At 47.8% G+C, this 12,049-nt stretch overlaps 1 protein-coding gene across 2 annotated transcripts; it reads right to left on the bottom strand.

The window, feature by feature from the left end:
- Positions 1 to 3,882: 3,882 nt before the first annotated feature.
- On the bottom strand, positions 3,883 to 11,693 carry ADCYAP1 (adenylate cyclase activating polypeptide 1). 2 transcript variants are annotated; one of them, XM_033178202.1, is made up of 5 exons: positions 11,001 to 11,693; positions 10,550 to 10,660; positions 8,250 to 8,381; positions 7,677 to 7,775; positions 3,883 to 6,567 (listed from the first exon to the last, which is right to left on the bottom strand). In XM_033178202.1, the coding sequence occupies exons 2-5, from the start codon at positions 10,657 to 10,659 to the stop codon at positions 6,378 to 6,380; spliced, it is 531 nt and encodes a 176-aa protein (XP_033034093.1). In that variant the 5' UTR covers position 10,660; positions 11,001 to 11,693; the 3' UTR covers positions 3,883 to 6,377. The 2 variants fall into 2 exon arrangements, with proteins under 2 accessions (XP_033034093.1, XP_033034094.1); XM_033178203.1 differs by lacking the exon at positions 11,001 to 11,693 and having other exon boundaries at positions 10,550 to 10,739.
- Between the last annotated feature and the right edge of the window lie 356 nt (positions 11,694 to 12,049).

The raw sequence follows: 12,049 nt of genomic DNA, 5'->3' as shown, positions 1-12,049 counted from the left end.
ATGGTGAATTCTACAGGTTCTCTGTTTATTCCAATCACTCAGAAAAGATATTTCTTACGTTCCCAGAAGTGTGTCGGCACTAAAGTGCAATGTATTGTCCACACCCTCTAGGAGGTCATCCAGTGGGGAGACAAGCCATGCTCTTACAAAACAGTTACAGAACTGGACAGAGCAGTGTGGAATTAAAAGTCAGAAAGGGAATACAGAAGGGGCAATACAGAGTATAATGGTCATGGAAAAACAGTGCAGGTTCCTGGGGAGCAGGAGTGAAGACGACCTTGACTCCGAGAGGCTAAAGGAGATGCCTAGGACAGGAGAGCTTGAGTTGGACCTTACAGAATATTGAGGTTGGGTGGATAGAGAAAGGACATTGTGGTCATGGGGGTATTGCTGGTAGCTGATAGGGAGCATTTGCGTTCAAGAACTAATAAGAACCTGTTTTTTTAAAGAAGAAGGATTGGCCTGGAGCACTAGCTCATGCCTGTAATCCCAGCAGGAGGCCGAGGTGGGTGGATCACCTGAGGTCAGGAGTTCGAGACCAGCCTGGCCAACATGGTGAACTCTCATCTCTACTAAAAATAAAAAAATTAGGCGGATGTGATGGCACGCACCTGTAGTCCCAGCTACTCAGGAGGCTGAAGCAGGAAAATCACTTGAACCTGGAAGGTGGAGGCTGCAGTGAGCCGAGCCACTGCACTCCAGCTTAGGTGACAAGAGCAAAACTTCATCTCATAAAAAAAAAAAGAAAGAAAGAAAAAGATCCAGGTGCACCCAGTGGCTCAAGCCTGTAATCCCAGCACCTTGGGAGGTCAAGGTGGGTGGATCACCTGAGGTCAAGAGTTCAAGACCAGCCTGGCCAACACGGTGAAACGCTGTCTCTACTAAAAATACAAAAATTAGCCGGGAGCGTTGGCATGCGCCTGTAATCCGAGCTACTCGGGAGGCTGAGACAGGAGAATCCCTTAAACCGGGGAGGCGGAGGTTGCCGTGAACCAAGATCGTGCCACCGCACTCCAGCCTGGGCAACAGAGTAAGACCCTTTCTCAAAACAAAAAAAAAAGAGGAAGGATCGTGTTAAAGAACAGAGAGGTAAAATTGACTACTGATTACCTTAACCCCTTTAACCCTTTGACGATGGAAGCTACTCTGGAACATCTGATCAGAGGGACATGATACTAAGATGGAGCTAAAACTATGTGGTTGCAAGGGAAATGACCAGGATGACCAACTACAAACCAATGTGAGAATCCGGCAGTGATGCAATCTGCAGCAGCAGGGGCAGCTGCCATCTCCCTTCTACAAAAAAGTATGGCAACAAAAGAGAAGGGGGGTGACTTGATCTTAGCTTCCAATCTTGTGATCATGTGAACAGTAGGGTTGGGTTGAAGGTCATAGTGAGTCATCCAAGAGAAATTATCTTGTGAAGAGTTGGGGAGCAGTAAATACATTCAAACCAAATTGGGATATAATGCAACTGGAAGTTGACTTCCAGATCCCCAGAATTATGGCCAGCTAGCTGCACAAGTTCTCTTCATTGTAGCGATAATCTCTTAGTCCTGTGATTGAATATTTTGGACCCAACTTAAAGGATCACTCTCCTTCCACAAGCTCCTGTAGGAGAGGTCCAACCAGCCTGTACAAGTAAAATAATGCTAACTAGTAGCTATAGTGACCTAAAGGAAATACTGAAATTGTCAAAGAGCTTAATGACCAGGTATCTTGGAAGAATATGGCAAGTGATGTACTTATCACTGCGTGCAGGTAACATGACCTTTTGCTTATTTTATATGAAAAAAAATTCAGACCAGCACATATGTACATTTACGTATGTCACCAATTCTAAATCTAGGCAGTCTCAAATTTTAGTGCACAGTAATCTAGGGTTTTTATTTAAAATGCAGAATCACCATATCTGGCAGAGCCCTACAATTTTGCATTGTTAAGCCCCCACCGGATGATCACATTTCAGAAAAACACTCTGAAAAAAATACTACCTGAGCTCCCAGGTGTTAGTCAAGCTCACTCGACCAGTGTGGTGGCCCACTTCAGGTGTTCAATAGTGTGTATTGTATTGAATAAGTGTGTTCTCAGCCCTAACAGCATTAAGACACCTGTTGCAGCTTCTTGAATACCCAAACATATCAAGGCTTCCTTTAAAAAGCTGTAATTTGAGTTATCACAGAAGATAATATAGCAAGTTGCTAAATACATGAACTTCACTTGAAGTCAGCCAAGTCTGGGTTTTATCTTTATGTTCTTGACAAGTCATTAGCCTAGCCCCAACCAAATAAATTCTTCTTCTTTATTTTTCCATTTACCACACTAATGTCTTCAAGGACAAAGAGGGGCAGTTAAAGATGGAGAAGAAAAATTCCTTATCTAATAAGATCAAATGCAAATATGAACTGTACTGGATTTATTTTCTCATTGACTACAAGTGGGATTTCTAGACTGTGGGCTCCTCCCTATTTGATTCTAGGCCTTAAATACTGAGCTAAATTCTGAATTTTAGAATCTTCACTTATCCTTTAATTCTACTGTGACACATTTATTGATTTACTAATTGAGCCCATTAATTTTTAGGATGAAACCCTGGCATTTTAAATTAAATGATATGTCACTTATTACCTGACTTTCTATACACTTTCTAAGCCAAAAATAGTCAAGGGCGCCAAAACACACACCACTAGGGAATTTGAGGGAATTTCATACAAAAGCTTTGCTCTAAAGTTTGTAAATATGAACTAAGACAGCATATAATCCACAAATGACTTCTTGTGTTTTGTCTTGTACTTCAAAGTACATTTTCTTTTAAAGGCATCTAATTAACTCTTTACTTACTCATGTTCATGTTCCTTCTACCTAAAGCATTTTAATTAGAGACAGTTGTTTGTATGTCTCTAAACACATTTTAAAACCTCCAAAACTGATTATTTAGATCATTTTTTTTTTTTTTTTTTTTTTTTTTTTTTTTTTTTGAGGCGGAGTCTCGCTCTGTCGCCCGGACTGGAGTGCAGTGGCCAGATCTCAGCTCACTGCAAACTCCGCCTCCTGGGTTTCCGCCATTCTCCTGCCTCAGCCTCCCAAGTAGCTGGGACTACAGGCGCCCACCACCTCGCCCGGCTAGTTTTTTTTTTTGTATTTTTAGTAGAGACGGGGTTTCACCGTATTAGCCAGGATGGTCTCGATCTCCTGACCTCGTGATCCGCCCGTCTCGGCCTCCCAAAGTGCTGGGATTACAGGCTTGAGCCACCGCGCCCGGCCTATTTAGATCATTTTATACAAAATTTTATCGAGACAAGTTTAGTCTGCAGTTTCTTGTACAAGAACAATGTTAGATCCCTATTTTAGGCTGGGCGTGGTGGCTCATGCCTGTAATCCCAGCACTTTGGGAGGCTGAGGTGGGAGGATTGCTTGAGCAAGACCAGCCCGGGCAACATAGTGAGACCTGGCCGCTAAAACAAAAAATAAAAGAACAAAGTTAGATCGCTATTTCAGATGTGTAACTAATGCTCCATTAGTTACACTCCAGTAGTGTCTCCCACTACTACCTAGTAACTTTCCGAATATTGAGCAATGTATATACACACTAGGGGATAGAAATTAATCTAAATTGTGTGTCTTATAATGTTGCAACATCGTGCCTGTCTATGAGCTTAAAACCTTCTTAGGCATCTCCATCTGAGAAGCTACTTTAAATTTTTAGCAGAATCCAGCAGCCCATCAAGTATTCAAGCACAGTTCATGAAAATACAAGGATGCTTAGATAGATGTATATTCCAGACATAAAAAAATCTTATGGTTGCTAAAGAAATATAATACTTTAAGAGATTTTAAAGTAGTTATTTCCTGAATGTCTTTTTTCCCAAACATTAGACCAAGTTGCATTGTTTACAAAAATTTATTCATACAAATTTTACACACTTTATATAACAGTTATCAAAGTCCTAGTTATAGATATCATGTGTGTAATAATACTTGGTTAAGGTGTTTTTATAATCAGTTGCACACAAAATAAGAGCTTCAAGACTAATATCTACCTAAATTATCACTATATCATAAATCTGCTTCAGTTTAGTAAGGCTCTTGGCATTTCTAAAAAGTATACAAAAGATTAAACTGGGTGATCACTGTAAAATGCTTGCAACTAGCCACGGGAACACTAAATTAGACTTCATAAATAAAAGGTTAACTAGAGCCCTATTTCACCACTAACAGCTGACACAAATACAGAAAACTCTGCCCATTATCCAAGAAACAAATAATTAAGACTAAAATGCAAGCTGATGTGTTGCAGCATTGTAGGGCCACTAAATAGCCATCTGTGATTCGTGGCAATTTAAAAGGCGAAGAAAGGCACTAAAGCTGCAAACTGCATCCCGTGTCACATTGCCTGAGGAGACTGCAGAATTAAAGGAAGATTGATCCTATACACAGGACTCAGGCATAAATCGAATGCCTCTGTTTTCACTATTTGCAATGTGATCTCCTGGCAGCATCCATCCCACCTGGGAATGCAAATCCAATTCTGTTTTCTTTGATTTATAACTTCATACTGATCAAATCCGTAAAGGAAACGGAAAGGTCCTTTAAACTTTACAAGCTAACGTTTAATCTTTCCTTGTTCTTTTTTTTTTTCTTCTTCTTCTTCTTCTTTTTTCAAAAAATAAAAAATAAACTTGTGCCTGAAATTTGGGAGAGTGGCTGGCTGGTTTGCCTGTTGCTGCTCGATCTGGTTGCTGGGTGAAGGTTCTTTTGTTTATAAAGATTATTCTATATGTTGAAAGAATTGACAGGAAACAGACATGCTTTCTTTAGCCAAAGGATACAAGGGTAGGTTCTCAGGGTCTGTTGGAGCTTGCTTACCTCACTCTTGACCACAGATATAAGATAGTACTCATACATATGAAGAAGAGGATTAAATGATTTATCAGTTAGCAAAACTGAGCAACATGTGAACACTACACATTCTAATATGACAAAGGTTGGTTTTATGAAATAAATTTTACTAAGCAATAAGCAATAATGTAGAAAAATACATTTTACCTACAAACTCAATAAACAAGAAACAAAGGGTTCATATTCAGTGCATAATTACTTATTAATAGCTACACAGGGGTTCCTAAAATTTACAATAAGTGCCTGCATCAAACAAAAAAGAAGAAGCATTCACAAGTTTAAGAGAAGTGAATGAAAAATGATAAACAGTACTTAAACAGTGCAGGAGGATAGGAAGGAGAGGTCTCCATAAAACCACAAAGGAAAGGGTGGCTCCTACAGCGCAGGTTTCAAAGGGGAGGATCCTGGCCATTTCACAAGATGAGAAGCATGGACAGCACTGGAGAAAAACACATTGTACTTTGCATCCATTTCCAATACCCAGCGCCCAAAGTCAGGACCATTGGGACTGGACTTGCCCTCAGCTTCCCAGACCTGGGACAACCTCAAACCAGTCCCTTTCCAGGGTCCTCCTCCTACCACCTCATGCTCTGCCTCTTCCAATATACTTCTATGTCCTTCACTTTGTTCCAATTGCCCTAATTTGGGGATATTAGATTCCCTGGCAACTCAGGAAGTACAGAAAAAAGAGCGGTCTAACGAAGTCGCCCTTTTCTGCAGTTCCTCAACTCTTCCCCCAGGGAGAGGAGTGAATTCTAGGAAGAAGCACAATTTGGATCGAGCTGTTGTTTTATCAGGAGAATTTTCTTCTGGGCTGAGAGTCTGAAGGGAGACAACTACACATAAAAGGAGAATCAAAGAAAGCAGAAATATTGGAATTGTCACCCAACCAGCGGGACAGTGCCCAGTTGAGTTAGGCTGGGATTGAAGCAGCCTGCCCCAGAGACTCACTGCGGAAGAACGCCCTTCAGTAATTCTCCAAATCATCACTTCAAAATCTCTCTGGAGCAGGGCATCATTGTTTATGTACAGTAGCAAATGGTTAGTAGTAATATCTTCAGGCCTGTCATGAATAAAAATACTACCCTTTTAATTCCAGTTTACAAAAATAGGAGTAATATTCAAAACAATGATTGTCTACTTTTCTATTTATTTTTATAAAAACATAAACAGCTCAGGCGAATTTTCAATCCTTGTGCACGCTTTGTATGAACTTCTCTCTATACTTATATATATATATTCTTTTTATGTATTTATAATATATATCAATAATTGGTCCACAAAGTATATCTGTGCATTCTCTAGTGCTTTGTAAAAAGAAAAACAGTATTATTATCAAAATATTCATTTAATGGCTTTACTTCATTACATAAATACATGTTTGGATAGAACACACGAGCGATGACTGTTCAGTCAGTTTGGAAAACGACTTTTCATTGCGTCAGGGCTGTATACACAGGGTAGCTGGTAACTCATCGCTACAAATAAGCTATTCGGCGTCCTTTGTTTTTAACCCTTTGTTTATACCTTTTCCCTAGGACGGCCGCCAAGTATTTCTTGACAGCCATTTGTTTCCGGTAGCGACTGTAGCTGTCCGTGAAGATTCCATCCGAGTGGCGCTTGGAGAGCGGCTCCGCGTCCTCCTCCACGCCGCCGCCTAGGCTCCCACTGCAAGCAAAGGGGTCGGGAAGAGGGTGGCGGGGCGGGAGACACAGGTTCAATCGCTGCGGGGAGCAGGCGGGCCCCACCCCACGCGGGAGCCTTCCGGGAGGGCCCGGGGCTCGCACTGCCCACCGCACCGCCTCCCTCTGCCAGGAAGCAGCCGTAGGGAGGGCTGAGATGGAAGCCCCTCAATGCCTCCCTCCCCACCCAGGATTTCCTGGCACGAAACCCCACAGAGGGAGGGCCTGGGATGAGATCCGGGCAGACGACACTCGCTTTAAGCCTAACCTTTCTCCCAATGCTGCCTCTTGAGATCTGACCATCCGTGCGTTCGCACTAAATTGTCCTCACTGTTCCTCTCACCCCCGACGTACAGAGAAAATAACCAGAGAGCCCTAAATATGCCAGGCTGGCTGCTGCCCTGAGGTTTGCATCGATCCTACAATTCCTAGTCGAACACTCCTCTCCCTCCTCACGCCAAGTTGAAAAACGTGGTAATAATATAAGTCGACAGGCTGTAGGCAATATTTTTCACTGCATGAATTATTCATGGCGAAAATGTAATCTGTCTTCCCATGGGCTTTATTAAAATGTTGCCTTCTGCTGAGATACGCTTCATGCAAGCCCTATGCTCTCAGTTTCTCTGGCGTGAGCAAAACTGTTTGGTTCCCTAAGTGTTCCGATTTGGCTATTTATTATTTCGATTTGAATTTTCAGTAAATACAACCACCCCTTTCCCCATCCCCCCCAAAAAAGTCGTGCTTAGAGGAAATTATAGCAAAACCTCCCTGGAAGCTTGAAGGTTTTGAATGACCGAGAGGTTTGGTTTGGTTTCTCTTTCTTTTCACTCAAAACGGATCAAACTCCCTCGCTCGCGTTCCCTTTTTCCCTCTTCCAGAGCTCTCTGGGCAAATTTAAGGTGCCACTTAAAAATCTCCGCCTGCGACCTGTGGCAGGTACCCACCCCAGACCCTGGGGCGCAGACTCACCCTGGGCCCCACGTGCACGCACGGCCGTGGAAGCCGCGCCGCCCACCCTCCGCGCACCCCACACAAGCACCCACTCCGGCGCGCGCGAGCCACCATGCGCGGGTTAATCCTTCCAGAAACTCTTACCCCACGCCCTTCGCCACGAGCGACTGCAGGTACTTCCTGGCGGACAGCTGGTCCAGCACTTTGCGGTAGGCCTTGTTAAGGATCCCGTGGGCGACATCTCTAACGGGGAGGCAAAGTGTGCGCCCAGGGTCACTGATTCTGCCCGCCAGGTGGCCGCTGGAGACCCCCTTGTTGGGCGCGCCCCCTCGACTTTCAGGGAGGCTGACAGAGAAACCTCCAGAGGCATAGAACTCGCGAGTAACTCCCGGGATGATCCCGAGAGTAACTGCTAGAATTGGGAGTTAGTCCTGGCTCTAGGAATGGCAGCTGTGGAGTGTGGGTTCCTTGACGCCACTCACTGCCACTCTTTGGGCCACAGCCCCCTCGGTCCCCACGCGGCCCTCAGGTCCACATAGACCCGCCCGCTGCTAATTTTCTGTCGCTGCAATAGGATCGGGCCAGGGAGAGGACAGGCTTGAGGACTTTCTTGGGGAAAAAAAAAAAAAATCCTCGGTGGGTCACCACACCACCCCTCCAGTCACCGCAGTCCCGAGCGCCCAGCCGCGGGTGTGCGCGAGGCCGCGCGAATCTCACCTTCTCCCGGAGGGGTAGTACAATGCGGAGGCGTCGCGCAGCGCGGAGGCGGGGCTCCCTGCGCCCGGCGGCTCCAAGTCGTAGAAGTCTTGCAGCGGGTTTCCGTCCTCGTCGTACGCCTCTTCCTCTGGCCTGCAGGGTAGCCCGGGACAGAAGGAGTGGTCAGTACAAGTTCCTCCCCAGCTCTGCGAGGACCCAAAGAAAGGGGCTCGCGCTGATTTTCACAGTTTATAAAAGTCCTCCACGGAGAATTGTCTTTTCTCCCAGGACTGGCGGTGGGAGTAGAGGTAAGGAGGAGGGAACCACACCCGACCATTCCTACCCCGCCAGGAGGCTCGCCCACCCCCTCTTTTCGCGGGTAAAGGGTGGTCCTGCAGAGCCACAGCCTCAACAAGCACTGGGAAACAGAGGCGTCTCCGCCGATCGCGCACACCTGGCTACTGAAAAGGACCGCCCCCCTCCCCGCCTGGCTCCCGAGCCTTCACAAAGCAGCAACGGGCGGGGACGAGAAAGGCCCTACGAGACTAGGCGCTGACCCACGCGAAGACCCGAACGGGGAGGCCCAGAAAGCAAAGGAGAGGATGGGTGGGGTGTGCGGCGGCCAACTCCGCAGCCTCCCCCACCCCAGCCTCCGAGCCCAGGGGAGCCCTTCCCCGAGCAGATATAGGTCACGGAGAACCTCGGTTTCTATTTTGGGCAGGAGAGGATCTGGCAGGAACATGAATAATAGATGCCCCTAAACTTAGCCAGTTTGGCGGCAGCTCAGACTGTGGCGTGTCCGCGCCCTCCCGTGCCTCTCGACCGGAGAAAGTGCCAGGCACACGGGAATTTGAAAATAGCTGAGGGTGAAACGAGGGTGTTTTAAGGCAACTAAACGAATAGTTCGCGCTAATCTGTTAGCGATGGCGGGGCCCCATCTCAACCCAGAGCACAAGGAGGGGGACCAATACCCAGCGAGTGCCTGGCGACTTCGCAGTCAACCTCATCTACAGCCTCCATTCTTGACATAGGACGGGTAGAGATGAGTTAAAACAAATCCTTCTGGCTTTGGACCCCTGGAGAGAATTGCAATGCAGCCAGCGCTAGTAGCACTCTCTAGGCGCGGATGGAGTCGTACTTCGTTACTTCACTCGCTTTTCTCCATCCTTGGAGAGGTCAGGGCAAGGCAAGCACATCCCTCCGCATGCCCCGCACCCAGCCTTTTCTCGGCGATGCGCCTCAGCCCTGGCCCGGGTACCCCGAACCCTGGGTCTTTCTGATATTGCCCTGCCCCGAGTCCAGATACTGGAATCCTAATACAGAAGCCAGAACCCATCTCTCCGTTCAAATCAACGGTCAGCGGCCCCCCAAGGCTAATGTTCCTAGGCGCGGCTAGGACAAGGCAGCTTCGCAGACAGAAAGAGCGCTCCTCGCTGCCCCAGGCGCCGCGGGTGCGGACCCTCCCCTGCCCAGGGCTCTTCCACAGTCAGGCACATCAGCCCGCGACTCCCTGGGGCTGCCTCCGGGAACCTGGGCAGCGCTTGCCCATTAGAAACCCGGGGTTAAGAAAAAAGCCAAGGTTCCTCCATCCTGGGCCGGGCAGGGCTGCTCTCCCGCTCCTGCCTGCCTGCTGGCTTTCCCTTCCTCCTCCCTTGCGTCTGTTTTTCCCCCTCCTTCGCAGTCTCGTTCTTGTTCTTCCCTCTCTCAAGTCGCTTTTCCTCAATCACACCGGGCCAACACCCTCCCCCACCCCACGCCCCCCAAGACAGCCTGGGATTCAAAATGCAGTTGGAACACGGATCACTTGAAAGAAAGCTCTTCAGGGGAAAGAACTGGAATGAAATGAAGGGAAAGGGTGGAAAGGAGAGAGAGGCCCCACCCGGATAGTCCAGAACAAGCGGTAACAAAGCAAAGTCCGAAGGAGCTTCACGCTCAACCCCCGGCCAGGCTCCAGAGCTGAAGTTCTCCTAACTCATCCTAAGAATAGGTAAAAGAAACCAACCTACGGGCCATGCCCTGCCCCCATCCTGCTGGCCAGGTTGGGAGAGGCGGGTTCTCCAGCGGCCAGAAGCTCACTGGCTCTACTCGGGACCCTGAGCTGCCTAGGGCTGGGGGAGGGTTCCGAGCCGTCGCGGAGCCTGCCAGACCCTCCGGCTAGAATGGGGACCCGCTGTCCAGCCAAGGCTGGCGGAGGCGCACTGGGGGCGCAGAGGGCGATGCTAGTAGTCTGGACCCAGAGGGACTGCAGGAAGGAGACTGTGAGGAAGTGTCTGTGACTGGGAGGCCCCAGCTCCTGCTCGGGCCGGGCAGCCAGCACCTACCTGATCCCGGGGAACCGGAGTCCGGCGGCGGCAGGTGAGCAGTAGACGCTGCTGTGCATGATTATCCCGTAGACCAGCAGGACCAGCCTCGCTCCGCTACACATGGTCATTCTGCGCAGGATGGGAAAGAGGGCACACAGCTGTGAGAACGTCCCTGGCCTTCTACCCTCCAACCCCAAAAAACTCTCGAAGCTGGGGGAGGGACGGAGCGAAGCCCCAGCTCCCTGTATTGAACACCACTTAGCGACAGCCGGCGCGCGCCCTGCCACTTCTTGCTTGCTATAGTTAGAAATATATATATATATATATGCATATACCCAGCGCCCAATAACTAGCCAGACCTGGTTGAAGGAAAGCTAACTATCCTGACGCGATGCCAGCGAAAGAATCAGCAGTCAAGTGAGCCGGTCGGTTTGGTAAGGTTTTCTTTCCCTTGCCCTTCAACTCTTACCGCTGTCAGGAGAGGGTGTGCTGCCAAGTAGGACGGCGGGCAAAGGGCTTCTTCAAGTTTCTGCGCTGGAGTCACAACCCGAGAGGCATCACCGTCTGGCGTTGGTGTCTGAGCAGAAGCCGCAGGAACGAGCAGGAGCAGCAGGAGGAGCTGCAGGACTTGTTTGCCGAGGCTCGTGTTCTGTTCAAAAGTTTGTAGACGCGCAGAACTAGGAGGGAGCGTGACACGGAGAGAAGGGGGCGAAGAGAGAGAGACAGAAGAAAGAAAGAGGGGGCGAGGAGGTAAAGCGCGGAGGAGCAAAGTGGCCGTAAGTCCACCCGGAGGAATAAGAAAGCGATTAAGGAAAAGAGGGAAAGTCAGAGAACAAGGGGAGGAAGGAAAGGGAGAGGGCCGGTCGCCAGCCGGCCTTTGTAGGAGCCGCTGGTCAGGCAGCTGTGAGGGTCGACAGCGCCTTCTCTGCTCCAAGGTCTCTCTGGCTGCCTCTGAAGCTGCGGCTTCTTCAGCTGCTGCCGGTGGTTACAGAGGTGACCGGCCTTCTGCCGGTATTTATCTGTGCAGTTAGCAAAAATCTATCCCAACACGGTTTTTGGAGAGCCCTCTTTGTCAACATCTGTCTGCCTGTTGCCTTTAAGAACAGAATATTTTGTTTCACTGTTGCGCTCCGATTTTTATTCATGAAATGACTTCCTTTTTTTTTTCAGTCACGTAATGATCGGGTATCAGAAAAAGACGTCAGCATCCTAGTCCCTCAAGGAACATATTAACTATTCTGTGCTGTCCTCTTGGATGATAAGATCCGGAGTCATCGACTTCTCATAAACACCTTTCACTCATACAATCCAATTTTTAAGAAGTCCAATTATTTTTGATGGTTTTCAATTTCACCCATTTCTCAAGGACGGGTAAAGAATTTTTAGAATTTTGAGGATGGCAAAAGTTATGTTTTTAACTATATAATTACGATTTCTCTTTACTTTTTCATCAAGCCCTACCAATCAGAGCTCTGGTCTCTGGAGTTAAGCATCATCAAGCTCTCCTATTAATAAATT

Source organism: Trachypithecus francoisi, unplaced genomic scaffold (genome assembly GCF_009764315.1).
Source record: "Trachypithecus francoisi isolate TF-2019V2 unplaced genomic scaffold, Tfra_2.0 Lachesis_group19, whole genome shotgun sequence".
Taxonomy (NCBI): domain Eukaryota; kingdom Metazoa; phylum Chordata; class Mammalia; order Primates; family Cercopithecidae; genus Trachypithecus; species Trachypithecus francoisi.
Note: the sequence above shows the minus strand (reverse complement) of the source record. Positions and strands in the feature narration are given on the sequence as shown.